Source organism: Aphelocoma coerulescens, chromosome 1A (assembly GCF_041296385.1).
Source record: "Aphelocoma coerulescens isolate FSJ_1873_10779 chromosome 1A, UR_Acoe_1.0, whole genome shotgun sequence".
NCBI lineage: Eukaryota > Metazoa > Chordata > Aves > Passeriformes > Corvidae > Aphelocoma > Aphelocoma coerulescens.
Window position 1 is genome coordinate 65,283,929 of NC_091014.1, and position 26,785 is coordinate 65,310,713.

Sequence of the window (26,785 nt, forward strand, 5' to 3'; positions counted from 1 at the left end):
GAGTGTTTTGGATAGGGAATGTCTCCAAATGTGCCCCTCACTTTGGAACAGAGCTATTGACAGTCAAGCATAAAGCATGTAATGGTATCACCAAAGGCTGAGGCAAGTGGAGCTCAGATGGAAGTGACCTTATTAGTAGATTTGCTTTTTGAAACTTTAGATGACCAGTCTCCCACTGTTTGTGAAAGCCAAGGTTACGACATTTGAATCAAAAGTTTCTTTGCTATTTTAAATGGACAAAAGATTGATTCTTAAGGGAAATAAACAGTTTTTGTATCTTACATAGGTGTAGGTAGACTTACTTTATGTTTCTATTCCCCTGTATACTCTTGTATACCCATACATAGTTTCAGCCTGTACCTTTTCCTGTCAGGGAAGTGAATTTGCACTTGCTGCTCGTCGAAAGCGGCAGAGAGCTGAACCTCGGCCGCTGTTCATGGGAGACTTCTGCTGCTCAGCTGTGTTGAATAGCAGGAAATCCTGGAGTGCAGCACAACTCCAATATTCAGTTTTTATTCCATATTAGGAAATATTTCCTTATCATTACTGCGGGTGTGTTGGAATGATTTCCGAGATTAATTTCTGCGAGCCAAATTAAAAGACGAGGAGGCCTTGCCCGCTTATTTCCCGCTTTCAGACAGACTCTGTGGGAAGGGCCGAGCAGGCTCAGCCTGGGGCAGGGCAGCCATTGTCAATCCCTGCAGGTGAAACCAGCCTCACCCAAGCTATTTTAAAAAGAATTAATTTCAGCCTGGTAATGGTTCCTCAGCGTGGGTCGTACAGCTTCTTGTGCTGGCACAAAGCACAGAGCAGCAGCGGGAGGGAAACAAACAGATGGTTGGATGGAAAATGGGATGGCTCCTTTCAGAGACAGTCCTGGCTCATGCCAGCTTATGGCATGCACACAGCCTGGGCTGGGAGGGCTTCCTGCTGTCTGGCAGAGGGCTTTTTTGCCTGCTCTAATCAGAGCCCCACACTGACATTTTGGGATGTTTTTAGCTTTAGGAATCTACCCCAAGGCAGGAAAGTACCTTCCTTCATCTTGAAAGCATCTTTTTTGGGTGCGTTAAACTCTTCTGGAGTTTAGGGAGCGTGTTGGAGCTGGCTGCTGACATCCCAAAATGCTCTCTGGGTCTCATTGTCCCCTGGGTTTCCCTGGTGTCATCAGCAGCATCACCACGTGGCTGCAGGACTCGTGCAGTGTTTGTATTCCAAGTCCTGTGTGCCTGGGAGTCTCCCCAGGGTTTTCTCACAGCCCTGGGGATCAGGCACTGGGAGTGTCCACTCCTTTTGGTTCACGAGTCATGGAGCACTTTCTGCTTTTAGCTGTGACTATAATGGGTGCCTCACCCAGATGCCCCATGGGGAAAGAATGACTGAGAATGGCTAAAACATTTGAACATCTTTGGTTTTTAAATAGCAAAGCCTGTTCCAATGGGGCTAATTTTACTCAGTTTCTTAGTGGTACTTTAAATAGAACAAATATAATTAATTTTGTAACTTCAAAGTAGCAATGCATGTTGGGGAAGGAAAGGTAAAGGAGATGAAGTAAATAAACAAAGTAAATGAAATGCTGAAGTGTCTGTGATGCCGTGTTGCAGTCTTATTTTGTTTTCCCTGTCCAAAGGGGGACTGTTGTAAACACTGAAGGGTGTCAGAAGGATCTGGTCATGGCACTAATGTTGAAGAAGAATCTGCACATGAAATATCTGATTTGTTTTATCTGGCAGGGAGTGTTGCCTCCTTTAGGTAGCAGATTAAATTAAACAGGGGCTTGTGAATGGTGGAACTACTGAAAATACGAGGAACTAAATGTTTATTTTTCTGTCTGAAATGTACCCCAGGGCAGTGCCTGGCAAACATGCTGATCTGATAATTATGAACCTCAGTTACGGCAGGAAGCATCGTCCTGAGGCTGGAATGGGAATATTAGGTCAAAACCTATTGAGCTGAAGGCTTTTTTTGTTGACATGAATGAACTTTGGACAAGGTTCTGTTCTAAGTACAGAAAGCTGTATTTAGAAATAACACAAATATTAAGATCACACCCCAAGAGTTGAAAAGTACTGGCCTATGATTGACATAGATGGGACTAGTGGGGTTTTCTTGTCAGCCTGCTGCTTGGAGACTTCAGAGTCCTGTAGAGTTTTGGGTGTTTCTGGAGGTTAGTCAAAAGCTTTGGAATTGGATTTAAAGTGGGTTATAGAAAAATAAGACAGAACCCCCCTGAGCTGGGCAGAGCCCAGAGCCCCGTGGGCAGCAGGGGAGGGGGGATTCTGCCCCTCTGCCCCACTCTGCTGAGACCCCCCTGCAGGGCTGCATCCAGCCCTGGGATCCCAGCACAGGAAGGACAGGGAGCTGCTGGAGCCAGTCCAGAGCAGGGACACCAAGGGCAGCAGAGGGATGGAGCAGCTCTGCTGGGAGGAAAGGCTGAGGGAATTGGGATTGTTCAGCCTGGGCAAGAAAAGGCTCTGGGGTGACCTCACTGTGGCCTTGCAGTGTCTGAAGGGAGCCCACAGGAAAGATGGAGAGAGACTCTTGGCAAGGGCCTGGAGTGACAGGGCAAGGGGGAATGGCTTCACACTGACAGAGAGCAGGGTTAGGTGTGATAGGAAGAAGAAATTGTTTCCTTTCAGGGTGCTGAAGCCCTGGCACAGATTGTCCAGAGGAGCTGTGGCTGCCCCATCCCTGGCAGTGTCCAAGGCCAGACTGGACAGGGCTCTGAGCAAGCTGGGATACTGGAAGGTGTCCCTGCCCATGGCAGGGGGGTTGAAACTGGATGATCTTTAGGGTCCCTTCCAGCCCAGGCCATTCTGTGATCCTCAACAGGAGGAGGTTCAGTATAAACAATTGGGTGGTGAAAATATGCACAGCACAGTTGCCAAACCTGTGCTAGCAGAAACTGTAGTGCAAAAAGTAATTTTCCCTCTGGGCTGATGGTACTTTCTCTTTCTGTTCCCTCACTGGAACTATCAGCTGTTGTACAGCATTTTTATCTTTGCTCTTTGCTCACCCCACGTACAGCTGCACGTCTCAGAAGCTGGTCAGGGTATGTCCCACCACATCATCCCGCTGAGCCTTGGGCTGTTTTTTTCATTTGTCTGGCCCTGCCCACTGCCCCTTGGTGTGAATCATGCTGTTATTTGTGTATGGTGGGTTGGTTTTTTTCAGTTTTATATATATCCTGTCTCTCTTTAGGAGAATTCAAACAATTTGGAGACAGCAGGGCTGGCGCTCATGCTCAAAGCTTTGCCGTGTCTGTGCTGCTTTCCTAGATAGCACCTCATTTTTTAAATATAATCCTTGTCATTTTTTTAATATAACCCCTTGTCAGCCGTGGGTTTCAGTGCCCAGCTTGGTGAATTGCTGGGCTGTGTTGTTGGAAGGAGCCAAGCAGAGTCTGCTCTCACTTCTCACACAGAAGAGCCCCAGCACTGGGCACAGTGGTGACAGCTGGAGTTTCTGAAGGTACCCTCTTTATTGTGCTTTATATGTTTGCTTCGTCTTTCCTTTCTCTTTCACTTCCTAATTCTTGGAAAATGCCATTTGTATACCTCATTTCAGGAGCAAGTTCAGTGTCATGCTGAAAAAAACGGGAATTTTGAAAGGCAGAAATATGTTTCGGTATCTGCCTTTTCCAGAGGCTTTCATTCAAGAGGCAAATTCCCTTGGAACGCTAAATGGAAACTTCATAAACTTGGCAGTTTTTACTGTAACAGCAAACTGCTTTCCTAACTGCTGGGCTTTAGGGGTGTGCTTGGGTGGATAAATGAAAATTATTATCAGTCTTTCTGTGATGTCGTTTTGGAGGGAGGGTTACTCTTCCCTGTCCTGCTGAACATGTGTGTAGCTTGACATTGTAAATCCAAATCAGAGGCCCAGCAGCATCCTTCTGTGATGTGGGAAAAGGGTGTTTTTCTCTCTGGCAGAATTGTATGTGGGGTTTGCTCCCCAACTTAAATATTCACTGAGTCCTGAGTAAATCTGTTCTAAGGCTACTGTATAACTACTACACAGGTGGCTTCAAAAAGAAAAATGGTATTTCCATTGTGTGACTTAGGTCCAGATTAGTTTGATAGTATAGATCCAGCCTGATTTGATACATCCTGTGGCTTGTCTTACTGACACAGCTGTGCGGGAGACTTGCCTGTGCAGGAGGCTTAGATTCTATCTTCTTATCCCTTCCTGATTAGAAAGCCGTCCCATAAAGCACTGTGTTTCAGGGCAGAGCAGTTTCCATTTGCTTTGATTTCTTCCATCTCTCCTCTTTGGAGCTGCTGCAGCAGGTGGGATTGGATGCCTCAGTGATTTTTGCACTCATTTAACAGGAGACTTAATCCAGTAGTCTAATGAAAACATTAATGACAGGCTGTGGGACCTGCCAAGAGGTGCCCCAGAGAGGATGTGGGGTTTGGAGTTACCAGTGGTGTAGCAGAATCTGGGTGTGGGGGTTTAAATGGTGGACACTCCAGGAAAACAGATGCAGAGTTTGATTTAGAGCTGTTGTGACAAATAGGAGTGCAGATTGAAGTTGTAGTCAGTGCTGCTTGGCCTTTCTCTGCTTCCCAGTCAGGAAAGATCTAGGAATAAAAAGGTCAAATGTATGCTTTGATTAGGCAACATTTTTCTACCAGGAAGGAGAGGACCCTTCCAACTGAAATATTCTATTCAATGATGGATCAGGAGAGACTTGCTTGGAGACATCTCTTGAAAACTCCAGTTCAGTAGCATTTGGCTGCTCTCGCCTTCCTGTAGCTGTTCCCTGCTCTCCCTCATCCTTCGGGAACGTCCCTCCTCTCCCTCCCCGCTGTGCTGTTCTCCCTCCTGCCTCTGGTGGCAAGATTTTCCTCCATTGCTGCACATCCATAATTGCTTATCCCCGTGCTGCAGGTGCTGAGCAGGCATCAGGAGAGCTCAGGCTGGGAGTTCAGCCATCCCTGCGGGAGGCACGGGCTCATTTTCTGGGCCAGGCAGCACATATGGCATCCCCAGTCCTGGCAGCTCCTAGCCCTGGTCCCGCGGGCTCAGTGGCTCCTGTCGACTACATCCGTTTGATGTCTTTCTTCCTCACACTTGGGGATATTCCAGGCCCTTCAGAAAGATCCCTGTCAGCCAGAGGAGTTTTGGCTAAATGTGGCCAGCTGGTTGAATATGACCTTCTTCGTGGTCCAGGGAGCCAAAAGTAATTCTGGTGATGCAGCAGGAGTGGAATGGTTCCATTATGGAAGTGGCATGAATTTGGGCGAGCTAGTAGGCTTGTGAGGGCATTTCCAAGAATTATGGGTGGCACCTTTTCAAAGCATTCCCGTTAATGTGGTGAGGTCAGTACAAGTAGTGTGCTGTCAATAAAAGGTCCTATTTTGAAGCTCCTTCCTTCCCGCCCCCATCCCTCTGCATCATTTGTTTATAAAGGTCATGCTTAAGGACTGTACTTGATGACTCCCAGCTGAATATTTTGTCTGGGATGTGGATTTGTGCAGTGTTTGGGGGCTCCTTAGTGGAAGCAGAGACACAGGAGGAAAAAGGCTGAAGAGGTTTTCTGAGCTGTGGGTTCACATAGGATTTTGTGGGATATCTCGTGCTTCCTGCCAGGTCTGTGCTCTTTTTCATTTACTTTGGGGATGCTGGAGAGCTGAAGGCGTCTCTTGGTTTTACAGATATTTTCTTTGTGGTGGTTCTGGGTTTTTTTCCCCACAGTGGCAGAGCTAACTGTGGACACTCATCTGTATTTCCCTCCTGTGAAGCACAGGGGGGTCAGTCCTGCTGTTCATAGTGTGGGGTGCCAGTGCTGGCATTGGGATCTCCTTTTTACAAGTTTAACAAAGCCCAGTGACATGGATTTGCTGTCTGGCAGTGCCTGCACTGTGAGTGTAGAGCATGGGGAAAACAAATGAACAGGAAATCAAGTTGCAGTGTTGTTTTATCCTACCAGGAATACAAGACGTGCAAAAGAGAAATATCCGGTGCGAGAGCGTGCCCGCTATGCCTTAAGTAAAGGTTAATCCATTTCAAGCCTGGGTTAATGCTGCTCTATCCTGATGTTCCAAAATGATCAGAAGGAAGGTTTTTACTCTGTTAGGTCATTTCTTGAAATAGCTTAATCACAGATGCCAGCGTGTGGTCAGCAGTTGCTCTGTTTGATTTGCTTTTATCAACTTTTTTGTATTTATCTTTTCCCACCTATCGAGGGAAAAAGTGTAAAATTGTACAATAAACACAACAGTGAGACCAGTGCTAATTTCTCAGATTTTGGAGATGTGTCTAGCATGGGGGATGTCCCTGTGTGAAGAATAGAGCTGCCTACTTTTGAGTAAACACTACTTGGAATTGACAGATCTCATCTTTCTTTAGTAGAAAACTGAAGGGGATAAAAAAATTGATTAAAAAATAGAAATACTGGCATCACTTTGAAGCAGCTGTAGTGCTATTAAAACCTCGTTGTGCCTTTATGGAGAGACATATTTTTAATTCTCAGAATTCTGGTGTCTTGTGCACTTCAAATAAACAGCTAAAATAATATCTACATGATGCTATAAAACGCCTTTATTTGGGACACAGCAGCTGCGTTTCTGGCAACAAATATCCTATTGTCACATCAGATGCCATGAAAAATCCACAGGGTAAAATCCCACCCTCTCAGAGTGTAGCAGGCAGAATCAAAACAAAGAGCCTGGAGCAGAGTTCAGCGATCCTCCTGCCCCAGTGTGGACGTGCGAGTTTTCTTCTGTATGAAACCCCTAATCAGTTCACCTTAAAAGCTATTAGGATCTGCTTAAATTAAGCCTAATTCGGGATTTGTCTTCTGCACAATCCCCTGGTGAAATAGAAGGATTAAGTAAATAATAAAAAGGAAGCCCAGTGCCTGAAGGGAGCCCACAGGAAAGATGGAGAGAGACTCTTGACAAGGGCCTGGAGTGACAGGGCAAGGGAGAATGGCTTCACACTGACAGAGAGTGGGTTTAGATTGGATATGAGGACGAAATTCTTTACTCTGGAGTGGTGAGACCCTGGCACAGGTTGCCCAGAGGAGCTGTGGTTGCCCCATCCCTGGCAGTGTCCAAGGCCAGGCTGGATGGGGCTTGGAGCAAGCTGGGATAGTGGAAGGTGTCCCTGCCTGTGGCAGGGGGTACAACAAGATATTCAAGGTCCCTTCCAACCCAGGCCATTCCATGGTTCTGTGATGTGTACATATGTGTAATTTTCCAAAACTAACCTCTAAACAACCTGACCAAATGAGAGTGGGGCTGAGATGCTGCTCTTCGTGCTTTTCTTCCATGAGGCTCTGCTAAAGTGCTTCAGCCCACTTCCAGGCAGGGGATGAATCTTAGAACAAACTGTGCTGGGTTTTGTTTTTTTTTTAATCTCCCCTGGCTTTCCTGGATCAGCTGCAGGGCACTCGGAGCTGCCCTGAGATGTCTTTTTCCAACATTAAAAAGTGTTGTTCCAGTACATCCAAATTCTTTGGGTTCAGGATGAAAGCTCTCAAGGAGAGCAGACTTTCTTCTTTTTCTTCTTTCTTCCCAGTTTTTAGGTGCCCAGTGACCATGTACCTTAAGCCAAAAGTACCACCTGGACAGATGTAGTTTTGTGGAGCAGCTTTAAAATTCAAATATATTTGATGGTTGTTTTTATCCTTGAAATAACTTTTCCTCTGGACTGGGGTTAGGGATTTGGTCCACTTGCTGTCTCATTTTATCCCATCCTTTTTTTTAGCATCTAGAATTTTTGGAGTTTGAAATTGTCATAGAGTTGTGACAAGTCCAGCTCTGGGAGCTGCCTGATCCTTCCCCCTCCTTCCCCTTTTCCTTTTCCCTCCCCCAGGCTGGGCCCAGGTCTGCCAGAGGGACATTTTCCTTATTTGTGGACAAGCACAGCTGGGTGAGCTGCCCAGAGCATGCAGTGCTCTTTGCTATGATTCATTCTTTGTTTTGCCAACATGTTATTTTTTAGAGAGTGGGTAGCACATCCCCCTGCTATCTTGGGATAATTTTATTAGGCAGCTTTTAATGGAGTTTCTTATGTCTAAAGAACAGTGCCTTTACTATGAATTCTGGAGTGCCTAAGAATTTGGAGCTGGAGAGTGGGAAAGAGGAATATATATTTTTTAAATTTTCTTTTTGAAGTGAGTAATGATTTGACCTGCTCTGTTTCAGTACATGTTACCATGGCGATGACTGCAGGGACTACAACATCCTTTCCCATGAGTAACCACACCCGGGAGCGAGTGACGGTGGCCAAACTCACGCTGGAGAATTTCTACAGCAACCTAATCATACAGCACGAGGAGAGGGAAACCAGGTACTGCCTCTGCTTCCTCACCCTTCTGCAGCTGTTCTTGGTGTTTGTTCAAGGGCACTTCAGTCCACAGCAATGGGACAGCTCTGGGAAGTTTCTCTATATGTGGTGGCAGGGAGTGAATTCCTGGAGGGCACAGGCTGTCTTTGGAGGGACCGGTGAACATCCCAGTCCCTGAGTGATCAAGGACCTCCACGTCTGATGTTTTCATGCAATTTACCTCCTCAGAGTTACCTTGTAGAAACTGCTCTGTGCAGAGTCTTATTTTGCAGTACATGTGAGGTTTCCCCTTCCATGTGGGGTTGGGGACCTCTGATTCCTCTGCATGTGCCCCAGGGAATGAACTCTGCAGAGCTGCTGTGGGGTGGGAGCTTGGTTTGGGATAAGGCAGTGGCTGTGGTGTCTGTTCCTGCTCTACACCATGGAGCTCATGCCAGGACTCCTAAACCCTGCAGGAGGGAGTGTATAGGAGATGGGGAACAGGACTGAGAGGTGTTTGATGGGGTGATGGGGCAAGGAAAGGAGGCAGAGAGCTGGTGTGGAAATCGGGGGAAGCAAAGAAATAAGGGGTTGATGCTGGAGGGTTTGAGAGGCTCTTGGGTGGGCAGGAAGACTTTTGGGAATAATGTAATCCTCATCTGTAAATTCTGCCTGGGTGGTGCTGCCTGGTACTCCTTGCATGGGAGTATGTGATGGTCATCACCACTCAGCTTCTCCCAGCAGTGCCCAGTCCTGTCTCTGAGGTGGTGTAAGTGCCACTTGAATTAAGTGTCAAAGCACCAAGTGTTTGATTATAATGAATGTTGAGTTGGATTGTCATCATTGTGTGAAATTATCATTCCCCTGCTAATATGTTTTTAATTGAAGGGTTTTCAGTCAAGCAGCAGGGTTTCTCTCTTCATCATATTTAGTCATTATTCCATGTAATGGAGTTGCTTCTAGTTAGGAGAATAGACTGTCTATCAAGGGCCTTTAATTTAGAGGATCCTGCTGTACTTCCTAAAGTGCAGAGAGGCACCAGCAGCCTCCAAGCCTTTGAATTCTTGCCTGCTGCTGGGGGTAACCAGCCTTCAGAAAGCTGCACCCTGGCAGCTATAAAGAAGCATCCTGTGGGTGGATAAAAAGGGGTCCTGCAGCCACACTGCCACGTGCTGACCACTGCCACCTGTGGAGTATTCCCAGGCTTTGCTCCCCACTCAGAACCTCCCAGCCTGGCATGGCACCAGTGAAAGAGTTGGAGCTGTGAGCCCTAGCCTGGCCAGGACACTGGGAGGAAAGGTGGTGCATCCAGGGGAGTAGGGTTAGTTGGCATGGGAGGAAGGGGGGCAGGACCAGGTGTGTGACCAGGGGGAGGTGGTCACACAGAGGGGATGGAAGCTGGAGCAGACTGGGGTGTGGGAGATGGAGCTGAGATAGAAATGGTGAAAAAAACCATTTTTATTCTAATTTGTAATCCTAATTGATAAAAACAGCTTTAATTCAGCAAGATGTAAACATTAAACATCCTTTTTCATGTATGTTTAATGCCTGATTCTGCAAGTACATAAGCATGTGCTTAAATTTGCTTCTACATTTTCCACAGCTTTGTTCACAAATGAGTAACTGGGTGGAGTGGGGCTGTCTGCCTTCAGATTTCCATTTGAGGCAAATTCTTCAGTAACTGGAGTATGTGAAGCAAAGGTGTTGACTTGCTGTGGTGTTATGTTTGGTTTTAATAAATAATAAAAGGTGCAATCCCCTATTTCTCCCCTTGGCAGGCAGAAGAAGCTGGAAGTGGCTATGGAAGAGGAAGGCCTTGCAGATGAGGAGGTAAATACTGCTTTAAGTAACCTTACAAACTGCTTTGCTTTTGTCCCACTGCTTCAAATGGGCATATGAGGAGCTCACAGAAACATCAGCCAGCATGACAGTAAGTTTTATTTTGTACATGAATGTTGCCCCTATCAATAACCTTTTTATTAGGGAAGCTGGGAGTATGCTTGACTGATACTCACAAAGCTTTTCATGCTTACCTGTAGTTCTTATAGTAACAGCAAGTATATAGCAAGCTTTTCAAAGATTAAAACTGTTTGCTATTTTATTTGGCAAGAAAAAAAAAGGTGGCCTGTGGTTAAAAGTGGGTAGAAAACAAAATGCTGCACCAATTTTTCTTGATTTAAACAATAAACCGTCACACTTTTGCTCCGTTTGGATACAGATGAGGAGGGATCTCAGTCTGGTTGCCATCTCTCAGAACTTTGGTCAATAAGTTGCTTTTCTGAGGCCCATTACACCATGCCTGCCTTCAGGATAGGCTGGGAAATAAGTAGGAAGAGTGTCTCAGTCCTTTTTGAGTTTTTGTGACTGCTGTAACTACTGGGAAGTGGGAAATGAGTGTGGGTGTGTATTGCCATCTTGTGGCTTTAAGGGATGCTGTAATCCCAGCACAGAGTCTGGCAGGTGCCTGATTGAGGGTCCTCCTTAGCAGTCTCTGAGATCTCAGCATTTTTGGGAGCAGCGTTTGTCTTCTCTCAGGGTGAATCCCGGTGACATTTTCATCAGATGAAATATATGATGGAATTTGGACAGATTTTTCTTTCAGAATTGAGTGCTTGCCTGCCATAAACCAAATGGACTTTGTTATAGATCTGTAACCAGGACCTCTGCTGCTTGCTAAGCTCCTTGTTGCCTGTCATCCCTCTTTTTGGTGGGGTACAAGTTTCAGCTTTTATTGATCCTTCATGCTGCCCAAAATGAAGAGTTCTTGCCTCAGAGTGACTTTGGCCTTGGGACTGATACACTGTGGACCAGTATGATAGTTTTTCTTCATTATTTTTCTTTTTTTTTTAATAACTAAGTAATAAAAATAAAATACCACCACCCACCAAGAAAAAAGGTGAAACTGTGCCTGAGGCTTCTATAGAAAAGACCATACTCAAGGATCATACTTCGAGAAATTCAGAAAGAAATGTAGAAGGAGAAGTCTTTCTCCTGTTGGAATTCCAGAGAAGAACTTTCCAGGAAGGGAAGGTGCATATCTTGACTCTCTACTGCCAAATGCCTGATGGATTCCTGTGTTTGTGTCCTCAGAAAAAGCTGCGCAGGTCACAGCACGCTCGCAAGGAAACGGAGTTCCTGCGGCTCAAGAGGACCAGGCTCGGCTTGGATGACTTCGAGTCTTTGAAAGTCATAGGAAGAGGAGCATTTGGGGAGGTTTGTGGCATTTTTGCTTGAACAGGAGATTGAAATGGGACTGACCACTGTAATGAAGCATTTTAATTACAGTTTAATGAATTGTTTTATTGCAGAATGGCAGCTATTTGTGTCATTCTCCAAGCGTGATAAATGTAGTGATTAATCCCATGCATTGATTTCCCAAGGCTTCTGGGAAGATGCTTAGTTTCCCATGGCTTCCCACACTGATGTTGCCCACATGGCCCTCTGAAATTATGGATTTGCAGTGGCACAGCTCCTCTTGATAAACCTCCTTTCTGCCCTGTGTAACATCAGTTATTTCTCCTCCTGAATTTTAACCTACACAGTCCAAGCTACCTGGACTGCCTGCTGACTTTTCCTCAAACAGTAACTGTTCCTCCCTAGTGTTATTGTTGTACATGGTGCAGAATAATTCCTTTTTCAATGTGTTTTTAATTTAACAAGAGACTTTTTCCATGCCTGGCAATTGGGAGCTTTCCAGTGGATTTCTGAGGCAGAGAAGACTGACTTGGGTTCTCTCTTTCTCATTCAAGGTCCGCCTCGTTCAGAAGAAGGATACAGGTCACATTTATGCAATGAAGATACTGAGAAAAGCAGATATGCTGGAGAAAGAGCAGGTTTGTGATCTATAAGTCCCCTAAATTTCAAACTTACCCTGTCTAGAAAATATTTTCCACCTTTGAAAGCCCCTGTAATGGTCTGGCAGTCCAAAGGGTCTATGGCGTTGCTACCACAACACAAAAGAAGCAGAAGTTAGGAAATAAGGTCATGTAACTGTATTTTAAAAAATACTTTATTTACAGCCAATTTGCAATAGTGACAAAGATTTTATTTTTCTCCCCTTATCAACATGGAGCTGATAGTACTGAATCTGTAAAACTGCATTTCAAGGAAAATGCTTCTGGAAAAATAATCCTGTGCCAAAGTAAAAACAGAGGTATTTAATGTTTTCTGTTCAAGAAAGCCAGCAGAAATCACATTGTTCATCAGCTTTGTCTTCCTTGGATTTGCTTTATAGTTGGGTCTAATCTTGTTGGGGGTTTATTTGCTTTGGTTTTGTTTGGTTTGGTTTTTGCTTTTACTTTTTAGCTAACAATTCACTGTGAGGACACAGCAAGTACTTCAGTGCCACAAAGCAAAGAAATCAAGGGTGGGTGTCTCCAGAGATAAAAGAGGACTTTTTTCATACTAGACCAAACCTTACCTATCATTTGCACATCATTTCCCTGCAGTAGTGGTACTTTTCTTTTTCCTGGCACAGATTATTTTGTCTCCTGCAGCCCATGCCCTGAATTTAGGGAACCAGAGGAGCAGCATGGTGTGCAGAGCAGCCAGGATTTGTGTGGTGCTGCCCCCATTTCAGAACCTGATGTGGGAAGGAGTCTGAGCTCATGCTCTACATTCAGTTTGGGACAGTGATCTTCCATGGAGAGTGTTTATCTGCTGGAATTTTCATTGCCTGGCTTGTTCCATGGAGAGCAACAGAGGACACACACATAAAAAGAAGAAATCTAGTGGGTTTTTTTTCCAAGCCTGGCAGCACTGGGAGAAATCCTGGCTATTTTAAAGCAAAGTTTTCCTATTGTATTTTAGAGCTGCATTGAGGAGTGGAGGGTGGAAAGATATACTTTCTAATGAACTAAATAAAGGCAGATAAATCCCAGCTGGAGTGTCTCCTGCAGAGGGAGAACCTTTGTCCCATGCAGCCCTGTGACAAGATTCATGTAAAGATGTTCCTCACCAGCAGAACTGGGGAAGAGATGCAGAAGACTGTTCGCTGCTTTTCCTACAGCTGTCAAGAAATATTTTTCCATGCATATGTCTTTAATTTTTCCTCCAGGATGAGGGTACATTGTAGTGAAAACACACACCCCTCCTCCAATCTCCATTATTCTTAATTTCCAGCAAATTATGGGGTAGCAGCTTTGCATATATTTTTCCAAAGCCTTAGCTGGAACTGGCATATCCTGAGCAAGGTCAGATATTCCTGAACTCACCTGCACTTTTTCCACCAGCTCTGTCAGTTCTTTCTAACAAACAGAACTAGTTTAACAAGCTGTGCTTTGTGTTTCTAGAGAAACCCTAGGATCTTGTAAAAAATAATGGAAAATATGAGCATGGAAAGAGCTATAAAAATAGTTCCTTGGCTAAAGGTCATGAAAAGATGGGGTGGAGCTAAGAGTGTAATGTGATGTTCTTTGTTGAAATATTTCAATATTTGCCCTTTAATAATAATAATTAAAAAAAAATTTTAGGTGGCCCATATCAGAGCAGAAAGAGATATTTTGGTTGAAGCGGATGGAGCGTGGGTAGTGAAAATGTTTTACAGCTTCCAGGATAAAAGGAACCTTTACCTGATCATGGAGTTCTTACCTGGAGGTAAGCTGGGTGCTGTGGCATCAGGTGATAGAGGTACTTCTTCCTTAGCTTTTGTTGGCAGCTTTATAAAATGTTAGAAACAAACATGCTGTATAATTTGTGAAAATAAAAATGTTAACACGCTTTTAAGTGAAGTTCCAGTCATGTGACCATTCCTGATTTTTAGGAGAAGGAAAAAGGTTGTGAAGTGGTATTAAATAGACTTGAATTAATTAAATAATTATTCTAATAGAAATTTCTGCTTTTTACAGCTGAAGCTATTAACAGTAAAAACAAAACAAAAGCCCTTGTTCAAACAGTTTGTGCAGTAAATTTAATGTGTGTAAAAATCAACTCTATTTTCCTGGGCTATTCAATTAAAATTCCTGTTTAGGATTTTCAACTAAAAAAGTAAGTTGGGTTTGTAGGTCCTTGCAGTAATAGTTTTATAATTAGTAACTATAAGGCTAGTTACAAGGTTAAATTTGGATTCTACTGGGGTTTCTTATAGTCTTGTGATTCACATCAGGCTTGTGATTTAAAATGTTCTGATCCCTAAGCTGTATTTTCTTCTCTTTGATGAGGTGACATGATGACCTTACTAATGAAGAAGGACACTCTATCAGAGGAGGAGACCCAGTTTTACATTTCTGAGACGGTGCTGGCCATCGATGCCATTCACCAGCTGGGATTTATCCACAGGGACATCAAGCCAGACAACCTCCTGCTGGATGCCAAGGCATGTACTGGGCTCACCAACTGCTGGTGTTTCCAAGATCTCAGGCTGCACATCCTGCTGCTGAGCAGTGGGAGCCACTGGTGCCATCCCAGAGATTTAAACTGGCTGGACGGAAGGCAGGGAATGGCCACTGTGTTTTCCTTGGAGAACACCAATATGCTTAAACAAAGCCAAATCCTACTGAGAAGCCTTTTAACCATTTAAGGCAAGGCTTTTAAGGGAGAAAACCTACTCAGGGTGACCAGATGCTCATATTCATACACATTAAAAGGTGATACTCTTCCTTTCATGCATCTTGAAGTAGCTATGGACAATTCAGACAATGCTAAGTGTTCAATTCCTACAGTTACATTTATTTAATCACCCACTCACCTGTGGAAACTCCCTCAGTTAGACTGACCATTCTGGCCATGAAATGCACTCAGTAAGCATCACAGAATCTTGGAATTATCTAGGTTGGAAGAGATCTTTAAGATGATGGAGGCCAGGTGTTATCACAGCATGCACGAGTCTGTCAGGTTTGATGGGTTCTATCTTGCACTGATGTCTGGAAACCTGATTAAAGCCAAGGTTACCATCAAAACAAAGCAAAGGAATTTTGTCCTGGAGGCTTTCTCAATCGAAGTGGTGTCCAGCTCAAAACAAAAGCAGGCAAAGTAGCTGCCCTCAGCTGTTGGGAAATTGTAGGTATCACCATTCCTGGGAGGCCACAGCCTGCTGAAGAGAAAACAGACCCTTCCAGAACAGCAAGGTTCAGTCATTGCTTCCCTGCTTGTCCTGTGCCAGTCCATCATGGCCTGAGAGGGCATGTGCAGTGATTAAAAGTCTTTTTTCCAAGCACTACCTATCTAAATAAGGGTTTCACATTCTCTGATGATTTTTTTTTTTTAGGGTCATGTAAAGCTGTCTGATTTTGGGCTCTGCACAGGTTTAAAGAAAGCCCACAGAACAGAGTTCTACAGGAACCTCACACACAACCCACCAAGTGACTTCTGTGAGTATGAGCTGTCCTAGTTTAACATGTAAATGGTTTTGAGCTGCAGCTGTACATTGTACCTGTGTTTCTGCTGGGATAAGCAAGATGGGGCAGGCAGATTGCATTTAATTGGAAAACTGGAAATGCTTGTTCCCTGGGACATGGGAGCATTTCACAGGCAAGAAATTATGATTTCTGCAGTAACCATGCATTTTTGCACGTTCATACACAGATATGAATACACATAATGTAATATATCTATATTTTAATGTTTTTTTCATAATGCTAGTGAAGTTACAGAACTGCTCTTTCAGGAGGGACATGGGTTTCATGTGCCAAAAGACTGAAGTCAGTGACTTCAGTCTCATGAATCTTTTCAGAAGCTGATCTAAAAATTTTAGCAAGTTCCAATTTAGAATTGCTGATGAGGTGTCCTACTTACATGAGTTTCAGCTGTGCATTGGACAGTAGTTGTTCTCATGTTCCCATTTTCAGTTATAATCAAGTATTTGTTTCCAGACTAAAGGATTCTAAATATACAAAATAGTTATTTAAAACTGGAACCCTATAAATGTTTTTTCTCTTCATTCTCACAAATGCAATTGTTAATTTAATAACTATTTTGTAAATTAGCATTTCAGAATATGAACTCAAAGAGGAAAGCAGAAACATGGAAGAAGAACAGGCGACAGCTGGTGAGTTAATTAAATAATGTATAATTTTTGTTTTGCTTTTAAACTATTTACACAAAATGTTAAACTAAAACTCAATGCTAGTGTTCCTGGTTCTTAAAACCTGCAAGGCCCTCATATGTCACTCTCTACAAGCTCCCAAAATCACAAATAACTCAAAAGAAGGGGGTCCAGGTTGGAATAGCAAGACCCTGCTCTTCTCTATGCCTTTGTTTCCCTTGTGAGCACATGGCCCAAGACCTCAGATGTCAGCAGCCATGTGGCCAAGGTGTGTCTGGAGCTCTCTGCAGCACTGACCTGGTGTGGGCAACGTGGACTCCTGGCTCTGATTCCTGCAGCTCAGTCACAAGCAGATGTGTGGCTGCAGGATTCCTCTCTAGAGAATTGGGGGGAATTCCCATTCTGCTCAATGGGAATGTGGTGGAAAGGCTGTGGGAGGGTGTTGGCACTGGAGTGCTCCAGCCTGGGTTTGTGATGAGGAGTGGTCACGTAATAGGGGGAGTTGTGGCATGAACTGAACCAAAGCAAAGTGTCTGTCAGCCATGGGATTTCAGACTTTCATCCCTGCCCATGATTTTCACCAAAAAACCTCAGCTGTCAAATTTTGGAACCTTTTATTTTTCCACACTCTTTTTAAAAAGTCATCTACTGCAGTATTCCTAAAAACCTTCAGGGTTGTCTCTTCTTTCTTCATGAGACATAGAGATTACATTGCAAGCACCACACTGCCTCATGGGACTGTATTTCACAGCCTTATTCCAGCCTGGAATTAGATCCCTGAAAAGACACTTTCTCAAGTCCAGTGAAGGCTGATGTGGCAGAACTGTGTGGTGAAGAACAGTCCCACAGAGACAGTGAAAGGCCAGAATGACAATTTGCATCAACACTGTTGGAAAAGGAGCCACATTTTCACTTTTCCATTGGTTCAATCCTAAATGTCTCGGGTCTGTTCAATCCAACAAAGTGCTTCTTTATGGTCAGACAAATGAAAGTAAAGTATTTTTGTGGGAAAACTGCTTTTGGAGGATTTTTTTGGTCTTGAGGGGTTTTTTTTGTCAGGTTTTGGGTTTTTTTCTCTCCCTCCTGCCCCATGGAAGATTTTTCACCAGTTAAGAGAAATTCCCAATACCCAGCTTGTGTATCGTGAGTGTCACACTTGGGAATCTACCACTGATTATGCCTTTAAAAGTAAACAAAGACCACAACAATAGAACTTCTTGGGTATTTTTGTAAAGCAGCTACCTGAAACTTTAGCTAAGAGGACCTTCTGATATTGCAGTTGCAGTATTCTATGATTGCGTCATGTTAAAGAGGATGATTTCCATTTATTTTCGAGGTTCTCTCTGTTTGTTATAAAAGAATTATAAAAGAATAATATTACTGGGATTTTAGTTCCTGTGAATTCTCTAATTAATTCTTGCTCACCTAAACAGCAAGATCCTGTATGTGAATCCCCAGGAAAAGGTATTGCAAAGTGTAAAACCACAGTATTTATCTTTTAAAGAGATTATACTTTTTTTCCAGGCATATTCTACTGTTGGAACCCCAGACTATATTGCTCCAGAAGTGTTTATGCAGACTGGGTACAACAAGCTGTGTGACTGGTGGTCCTTGGGAGTGATTATGTATGAAATGCTAATAGGTATGTGAAAAACCCCAGCTTAAGAGTTGTTCAAAGGTAACAGGGTCCATTTGTTAGAAGAGAAAACCTCTGGCTAATATTTGTTAGATTTGGGAGCCCCAGTGACAAAAGCAGAGCTCACTGCTCTTCTGGGAAAAGTTTATGAATTTTTTATTTGTTTGTGCAGGGTATCCACCTTTCTGCTCAGAAACACCACAAGAGACTTACAGGAAAGTTATGAACTGGAAAGAAACGTTGGTATTTCCTCCAGAGGTGCCCATTTCAGAGAAAGCAAAGGATTTAATTCTAAGGTCAGTAAGAAAAACCCAATTCTGGCCTCTTGCCCAGCCAGGGTCATCTTCCATCGGGGTAAATTCCTGTTCTGTCTGAAGGAAGCTTTATGTTGGAGGGAAGGCTGGTTTCTTCTGTCACCATCCTTGATGGATTTTTTTTTAAGTCTTTTTCCCTTTGCCATTTGTTTAACATGAAGAAATAAGCTGGAATGATCTTGATTTGTACCATGGTATAAGGAGAAACAGAGCAGACCAAAAATAAAGTGATTAACACAGAATTTTTCTCTTCTCAGAGGGGGCAAGAAAATAACCACTCACCAGCATTTAATGCACTGAACAGAAATCTTTGGATGTTTTGGATTTACTCATTTCTTTCAAAATCCCAATTTTTAATTTGCATTGAGGCTTTTGTGAGGGTTTTGGTGACAAGGTCAGGCAGAAGTACTCTCTTGTCCTGGGAGGGTTTAGGGGGCACACTCGTTTTGGGTTTGATATTTTTTCCTTTTTTTCCTTTTCAAAGCTAACGTTATAGCCTTATACAGTTTTGTTACAGGCAAAAAGGGGAATGTGCTTCACAAAACTAGAATTTATTATTAGTTCAAGCAGTGCTCCAGTAACCTACAGAAACATAACAAATACAAGAAACAGTTACCCTGCATCCAGTTAGTGATACTTACTGTTCAAAAAATTAAATTGCTGCTAAGCCTCATGAATAAGTTTGTGTAAAACAGTTACATTGCACTTTTGGTGTCTCTTTCTCTAGTGTTCTGCTCAACCTTCCTTGTCAGCATCCCAAGTTCTCTGCTGGACAGAGTACAGCATTACTGCTGTGTATTTCTTCCTCCTCAATCCTGGCTGTGTTTGGGGAATTTTTAGAGATTTCAGTGTATTTGTTAGCATATCTTGCTCATGCATCTACTTACGTGACTACTTGAATTTATCAGTTTGTCTCCACAAGGAGAAGGGTTAAAATTGGGGCAAAACATCTTAGTTATAGGTAATCTACTAAAATGAGGTCAAAACAGGTTGGACAACAACCATCTGGGCATTTTGGGTACTTTGTTCATTATGGCTTGGACAAGTTGGACAATGTGTGTTTTGGCTTAAGGGAGATGCAGACAAAGTTAAAGGTATTTGTTATGGATGCAGATAAATCCAAACTAAAATAAGATCAGGTTTAGATAGAGCCTGACAAATCCTGTGGCTGCTCTGGCTGGGTGTTGTTACAGGGTTTGAGATCTGCTGTTAGTCCTTGGGCACCACCCAGCCTGCTGGGCTGCAATACAAATACAGGCAGGTTTTCTTCCCCAGTGACACCCAACTACAAGCAAAAGAACTTTAATTTATCATTGGAGACAGTTTATAGCCTAACCTGCTATGCTACACATGCAGAAGATGGCTGGGATTTAATGAATTTCTGAGCAAATGGATGAGATACTTGAGAGGCTTTTCCAGCCAGCTCAGCATTAGTCCAGAGGAGAAGGGTCAGCCTCTGCTGTTCCCTGGAACAAATCCCTGAGGTCACTGAGTTGCTGTCAGAGAGCTTCCACCACCCTATTTTCATTCTTTAGGATTTTAGGCTTTTCCTGTCTGGCCTGCTCGAACAGGTAACAGTTCCCCTCTCACCAATCCTGTCTCTGTCTCCAATTTCACCTTTTTCTTCCTGCTCCTTATAAACTGACAATTTCTTCTGTGGTCTGAGCTGAGGTTATGCAGCAGGGCTGTATCAGAAACAGGCCCCCAGGTCTTTGCACCACCTGCACCTCTGAGGAGAGGGAAGGGGGAGAATAGGGCCATGGCATGTTTGGAATGGGCTGGCTCACTGGGATCCAAAATATGACAACAGAGAGCAGTCCTGATTTACTAAGTATATCCATTCTTTGTTTGACTTTGAAACATGGATGTTTAAGTAGTTGAGAACATGCAGAGGAGTTCTCAGTAGTAAGGATTTAAGCCTCCATTCCAAACTGATCTTACTAGAACATGCAGCAACTTTTCACAAACCTGGAAAATGGGGATGCAGCAGTTTAGAAAAGGTGTTAGTCATTGGCATCATAGCTTTTTGTTCTGGGATTTAACAATGTTCTGCTTCTGGTATTTCCCTTCTCTCCTAGATGCAATGGGCTGCTTTGAGGTTACCCCAAGTGGTGGGGAACAATTGAAAGAACTTCTTGAAATTCTTGATACTGGATACTGTTGCTTCTGTCTGAATTTATCATAACATTCCCTTTGTTTTTTCCCCTTTTCCAGGTTTTGTATTGACTCAGAAAATAGAATTGGTAGCAATGGAGTAGAGGAAATAAAAAGTCATCCATTTTTTGAAGGAGTAGACTGGGGACATATCAGGTATGTATATACACACATGTTTTACAGGGAGAATAAAAGCCATGAAAGCAAGAATTTCATGTAATATGATGTCAAGGACAATTATTTCCAATTTATCTTTCATTTTGAAAGGCAGCTACTGGCAGTAGGTGGGTTACACTGAAGGTTTTCAGGCCTTGCTGACATTCACAGAAATGATCAGAGTTTAACTGTTTTGAGATACCTCAGATTGCTCCAGACTGCCCAGAACGGAAAGAAATTGTTGTAGGGTGGCTGTGGATTTAATTAGAACTGTGATGAGTTTACAGGTGTAAATCACTGCCTTTCCCACAGTGCTCTGTCCCAGTGTGAATGTTTTGGGGGGACAGATTCCTTGGGCAGTTTCAAAAGCCACCTTAAAACTCCTTCAAGGGCTCCCTGACTGTGGAGCTGCTAAAGCAGAGCCAGCCTGGTTTGGGAGAGAGATGCTGAGTGTCACAAAGAGGAGCTGCAGTCCAATGGTATTGGATGAGGTCCAGGCTGATGAGCATTGGAATTATAAGGCTCTGGCAGCAAGTGCAATCCTGCTGGGCTGTGTTTGTGAAACAGAGTAACCACAATGGTGGCTGGTGACAAGATCATGGTGATGGCTGTGTGGCAGATAAGTGTGGAATGTTCTCTCCCTTAATGGGAAAATGATGTTTGCCCCAAGCCTGCCAGGAAGACACCAACAGGGACAGGGAACCAAACAATCTCCCCATGGTGTCAGCAAACAGCAGAGTCACATTCATCTGTGATGCACTCAGTGGAACCTTTGTGCTCTGCATTAAAGGAAGTTGTAAGTGTAAAAAGTGAAGTTAAAGCTGGAACTTAATGTCTCATTTCCCAATATTCACTCTTCTGGCATTTATCTTTATTTGCAGGGAAAGACCAGCTGCAATCCCTATAGAAATCAAGAGTATTGATGATACTTCCAACTTCGATGAATTTCCTGAATCAGACATTTTACAGCCAGGTGAGACTGCCATTGTCACATTCCAAATTTCCATCTGGGACATGCCAGAATACTCCACAGATACCTTTTTTGTTGTTTATATTCATTTTTCTGATGCCCTCATCAAGTTAGTCTCTAGATCAAGTCTCTATGTTTTCTTTGAAATATGAGTGTAAACCTGTGATCTCTCACAGCTGCAAAGCCCAGAGATTTTGAGTCAAAGCCATTGGTAAAAACAGTTTGCACAGGTAGTGAGCACAGAAAGCAGTGGAGTTTTCTGCCAGGCAGTCTGTCTAACCAGATTCTGGTAAAACATCATGCACTGATTTGCTGTTCATCTTCAATGACTTTTGAGGTTTGTGCCAAACATAATTGTTGAGATATTTGTGGGTAAGAATTTTCAGACAGTTGATTACTGAACACAGTAATTCACGAACCTGGGGGGCTCTGTAAATCACTTCAGGGTTTTTTTTAAATTGTTGATTTCTCTTGGCTAGTTATAGGAAATTTGCATATGTAAAGGGCTTGGTTCTCTGACATACAAATAGTCCCAGGTCCCATTGTTTCAGTTACTTGAAGATTGGCAGATGTTTAACAGTGATTAATTGCTGTCTGCTAAGTGTAATTGTGTTACCAGCCATAAGAATTATCCAAAAGCTGTTGGTTATTTCTTTTCTGAAATGGCTTTTGTGTAATGGTGAGGAAGTTTGTCCTTTTGGTGCAAAGCAACTCATCTCCAGTGCCTAAGCTGGTTAAGCCCATATTTGCATAATGCCAAGAACATCTCTATTATCTTGGCATTTCAGACCCACTGAAAACAGTACTGTACATGTAAATACCTAAAAATCAGAACATCAGAAATGTCAAGGGGTTTGTAATTGTGTATCCTGTGGGTGTGTTAGAGGCTTCTCTCAAGGTATGGAAGCCTGATAAAGTGGGTAGACATAATAAAGAAAAAAAAAGCAAAACAACCCCCCCCACCACCACCTTTTTCTGCTTCAGAGTTCGATCCTGAAATTGTAACTCAGACCATTGACAAAAGGCAACTGACCTGATTAGAAACACTATTTCTTCCAGGAGTTTCTGCTGACTAAGGAAATAAGAGCTCAGAGCTGTTTAGCTCTGTGAAAAGTCCTCTCAGAAGCAGCCTGGGTTTAACTGTTTTAATGTGTGTTTGCTTTTGTTTCTGAATTCTAGTGCCAAACACGACGGAACCTGACTACAAATCCAAAGACTGGGTTTTCCTCAATTACACCTACAAGAGGTTTGAAGGGCTCACCCAGCGTGGCTCCATCCCTTCCTACATGAAAGCTGGGAAGTTGTGAAACAGAACACAACCCCCCAAAGGAAATTGCAAACACAAACCTCAGGTAGCTGCATCACCAGGCCCACTTGGCATTAGTTATCAACACATCGACTCTGGTGCGCATCGATTTCACACAGAAATTCTACAGGATTAGGATTTCTAAGACTACTACAGGAATTAGTTGGCAGTGCCAGCTGGCTTTTTTTTTTTGCTTTTTTTTTTCTTTCCTTTTTTTTTTTTTTTTTAAATATTTGAATATTTTTGTTAACTTTATTATACAAAGGTACTGGAATAAAAGGAACATGCATCCCTTTTCCTGCACTGCCTACGTGTGGATAACGGTTAATTATGCCTCTCTGTACTGTGGCTTTGTTTGTACTGTAAACCATCTAATCCACCCAGGAGGGAAACATATCATTTGATGCAGCACTGTTGTTGTACTGCTCACCTGGTGGGGTTTAGATATGCAGTATAAAAAAACTGTCCACATTTGCAAACCTCTCTGAGCAGTTGCTCAGGGGTGCTCCATTTGTGGTCTGCAGATCCCCCATGACTGTAGCACATGGAATTATTTTAAATAGCAGTGTCTTCTGGGCCACCTTGTGTCCTGTGTGCCCTCTCTTGCCCCCAGTGCAGGATTTTACCAGCCCTTTATCATCATCCCTTTTGTCCCTTTTCCCACAGTCTGTGGCAGTGAGGCAGTCCCTGTGATCTGTTTAGTGGTTTTTCTGCTTTAAATGATAGTTGGCAGTACTGCTGTTTGAGGTGATGATGCCTGCTGGTAATTTCAGAAGAAAAAAGGAATCTGAATAAAAATTATCAATATTTTTAGCAGAAGAGAAACATTCTGATACGAAGTTTTGAGGAGATGGCAGAGTTTCCAAGACTGCATTCCTGCCTCTGCTCAAAAGCAGATAATCTTTGAGCTGCTCATAATTCAAACATCCTCTTTTCTCTCTGCAAAATGTGTTCTAGAGAAGTGTTCAGATGGGTGCTTTTTGTTTTTTTCCTCCCTGAGCAGCTGCAGGCAGAAGGGATCCTGCTCTAACCTCTTCTCTCCGGAACAGCAGCCTCTGCTCACGTAGAGGAAACAGTGTCCCACTAGATTCAGACTCTCCAGTGGCCTCCTTTTCTTCCAGTATCTCCACCTGGCATGGCCATGGGTTTACAAGGGATCAGCTGAGCCTGCAGCCCAATTTTCAGGGACCACCTAAATGTTCTTGTGGCCAGTCTGCAGGATGGTGACAACCTGGCAGCTGAGCCAGGTCTCCTTCCCCTGGGCAGAGGAAACAGAAGCAGAAATACCTCCATGTGCAGGCTCTGCTTTTGTTCATCAGCCCAGCAGCAGTTCAGGACTGACTTGCACTCCCTGAACAGTTTGCAGTTATCTGGTCACTGGTGACTTTCTCTGCCTCACAGCTTTCTCACTCACAGCTTATCTGCAGGGCTTTGAATCTGTCACAGTACAGCAGAGATCTCTGCTGTCATTTTCTGGTCAAAAGAGCTGTACAGCAATGAACAATTCTCCAGTGGCTGAACAAGCAGAGTCACTGTTGCTGTCTCCCTCTGAACACCAGTGAAAGGCACCCTAAAACGTCTGCAGCCCACTCCAAGTGGAGCACAGGATGTTTTGGCATACAGTAGGAAAGATTCCACTGGACAAGCTTTTGCAGCAATATGGAAGCTACTGTTATAAAGCCGTTAGAGAAATATTTATTGCTGTTAGGCACCGTGGTATCAGCTGTTCTGAATTATTTGTATGCTCTGAAAAACACAGTGGGATGTTCATCTGCTGCATAAGAGCCCATTTGCCTGCCAGATTTCTGTGCATCAGTGCCTGTGATGTGCAGGAAGTCTTCCCTGATCCAGCCAGGTTCCCTGATCCTGCCTTTCCTCCATGGTTTTGTTTCCCTTGAAGCATCTAATATCTGTTATTTATACCAAACAGTTTCAGTCTTCAGCTTCTCAAAGAGGAGTAGCCAGTGCCTCAGGGCTGTCCAGTGTTACATCAGAGCAAAGCTAAGCTGAACTTCTGCCTGAATGCTGGACTGAGGTGGGAACAGCTCCCTGATCTCCCAGGTTTGCTTCCCAGACTCTACACTAATTAACATCCCTGTACTGCTGCTGGGGCAAGGTCCTTAAAAATTCTCCAGTGTTGTTATTAGCCTTGTCAGTGTGGTGAGGCTCAACCTGTGGCCATCCAAAGGCTGTACAAAAACAATAACTCACTTAAATCCACCTTTCAGACATTGTTCTGCCAGTGCCCCAGCAGCTCCTGAGGCTTCTCAGGAAAGGAAATGCCTTTCCTAAGGCCTTGACTCCAAGACAGGGAAGCTCAGGCAGAAAAAAAATCCTGAGATGCAAACTTGGCCTCAAAAGACACTGCTATTCAAAACAATTTTCATTGGTTTTAATTTCCAGTCTCATCCGTGGGGCACCGTGTGGACTGGAATTGGAATTCCTGCAAAAACCACCTTTCAGAAGAGCACAGTAACCCCATTAACATGACCTACAAAGAAGTCTTTGCTCAGACTTGTTGAGACAAGCTCAGTTTCATGGAAACTGCAAATGTGCAGTGATACTGGTGATTTTTTTTTCCTGTGGGGCTTAGGGGAGGGCAGAGAAATACACACTTAATTTAAAGCTATCTATTAAACAACTATGTCTGTACATACTCACTGGTTTACAAACTCGGGAAAAAGCTCAACCCTTCTATTTGCAACACTAAGGATAATACTCATTTAAAACTGCAGATGATTAATCATATCAGTGCTCACATAGGAGCTATATCCATAAGGAAACAACAGCCTGCAGCCTATCTAGCATAAACTCCTGTATTGTGGTAGTTGACTTTTTAAAATTTTTTTGTAAACATAGCGTTATTTTAATCAGTAAGTCAAGTTAAACAATATTAACTACTGCTTTTAGGATGATAGGGTTTTTTTTTTTAAAGGTGAAACTGTGACACTGTAATGGATTAAAGAGAACAGCAGGTTAATCTACACTGGCTTTCAAAAAAAAAAAAAAGGAAGTGCAACATATCTTTAGTTTTGTTATTTCTGTCTGATTCCTTTGGATGGTTGTGTGTTTTCCTTTGGCAATGTTTGTCACTGTGCCATTTATTTTTCTTGGAGTACCAAAGATCCTGAAATGGCTTGATGATTGCAACCATGTGAAAATTTATTTTCTGGAAGTATGTTTTGTTAAGCTTTTGTTAAAACGTGGAATTGTGTATGCAAATTGTTATCAGAGGTTTGCTGGGACGTTTACCTATTCCAGCAGGGGAAACTTGAGTGCATCGATGGAAGTGGAGAGCCTGAATCCAAATTCTGGATCAGAATTCCCTGAAAGTGGGGAGGAAGCTTGGATTGGGAACTGCAGCTGAGCTTTCGCACTTCATTCCATCTCCAATCAGCGCGAGTGAGTGGCCTTAGGTACAGGACATCAGCAGAGGTTGTCTCGTGTGCAGAAGGAGTTAAAAAAAAAATTGCCAGCATTCAGAAATCAAATCTTGTTGATACTGCATTTGCACTGTTCAATTTGCCTTGCTGGAGAGTTATAGAAGTGTTATTTTTATAGGTCAGTTGTTCCCCACCTGAGCCGTTGGAGACAGTCTGGGATAAGGGCACCTGCTGGGGGGAGATCAGCTGGGGGCACCAGGAATGGGCACCAGGAATGGCACACAGCTCTGCTGTCAGCTCCTTCCCTAGGGCTGACATTCCTCCTGTGCCCAGCAAGCAGGGAATGCTGCAGCCTAGCCCAGGTAATGCTTAGGAAGTGCTCTCACTTTCTCAATAAGAAGAGCAAGTACAGGCGTTGTAACACACCGTACCTTGTCCTTTTACTGTTGGGATCTCACAGCAGCTCGTTCTCGGAGTCAAAATGGCAACTGCTATATTTTTCCTAGACTGTTTCATTAGTTGTGGTTGGGAAAGTTACATAGAAGCATTATAAAAATTTATATGAGGCTTTTTACAGCATTTGAAAATAAAAGTAGCATTCTTTTTGTAAA

General features: G+C 43.4%; 1 protein-coding gene across 4 annotated transcripts in view; it reads left to right on the forward strand.

The window, feature by feature from the left end:
• The window catches only part of STK38L (serine/threonine kinase 38 like), a 46,001-nt gene extending 19,216 nt beyond the window's left edge, over positions 1-26,785 (forward strand). For 2 of the 4 annotated variants that reach the window (XM_069003291.1, XM_069003293.1), the window contains exons 2-14: positions 8,154-8,298; positions 10,053-10,104; positions 11,365-11,487; positions 12,024-12,107; positions 13,746-13,869; positions 14,433-14,587; positions 15,479-15,581; positions 16,197-16,258; positions 17,780-17,897; positions 18,064-18,187; positions 20,420-20,515; positions 21,397-21,488; positions 22,665-26,785. In XM_069003291.1, the coding sequence (XP_068859392.1) occupies positions 8,165-8,298; positions 10,053-10,104; positions 11,365-11,487; positions 12,024-12,107; positions 13,746-13,869; positions 14,433-14,587; positions 15,479-15,581; positions 16,197-16,258; positions 17,780-17,897; positions 18,064-18,187; positions 20,420-20,515; positions 21,397-21,488; positions 22,665-22,792 (1,395 nt within the window). In that variant the 5' untranslated portion in view covers positions 8,154-8,164 and the 3' untranslated portion in view covers positions 22,793-26,785. Of the gene's footprint in view, positions 1-3,385; positions 3,469-5,572; positions 5,593-8,153; positions 8,299-10,052; positions 10,105-11,364; positions 11,488-12,023; positions 12,108-13,745; positions 13,870-14,432; positions 14,588-15,478; positions 15,582-16,196; positions 16,259-17,779; positions 17,898-18,063; positions 18,188-20,419; positions 20,516-21,396; positions 21,489-22,664 lie in introns of those variants that run through there. The other 2 variants (XM_069003292.1, XM_069003294.1) reach the window with 2 other exon arrangements.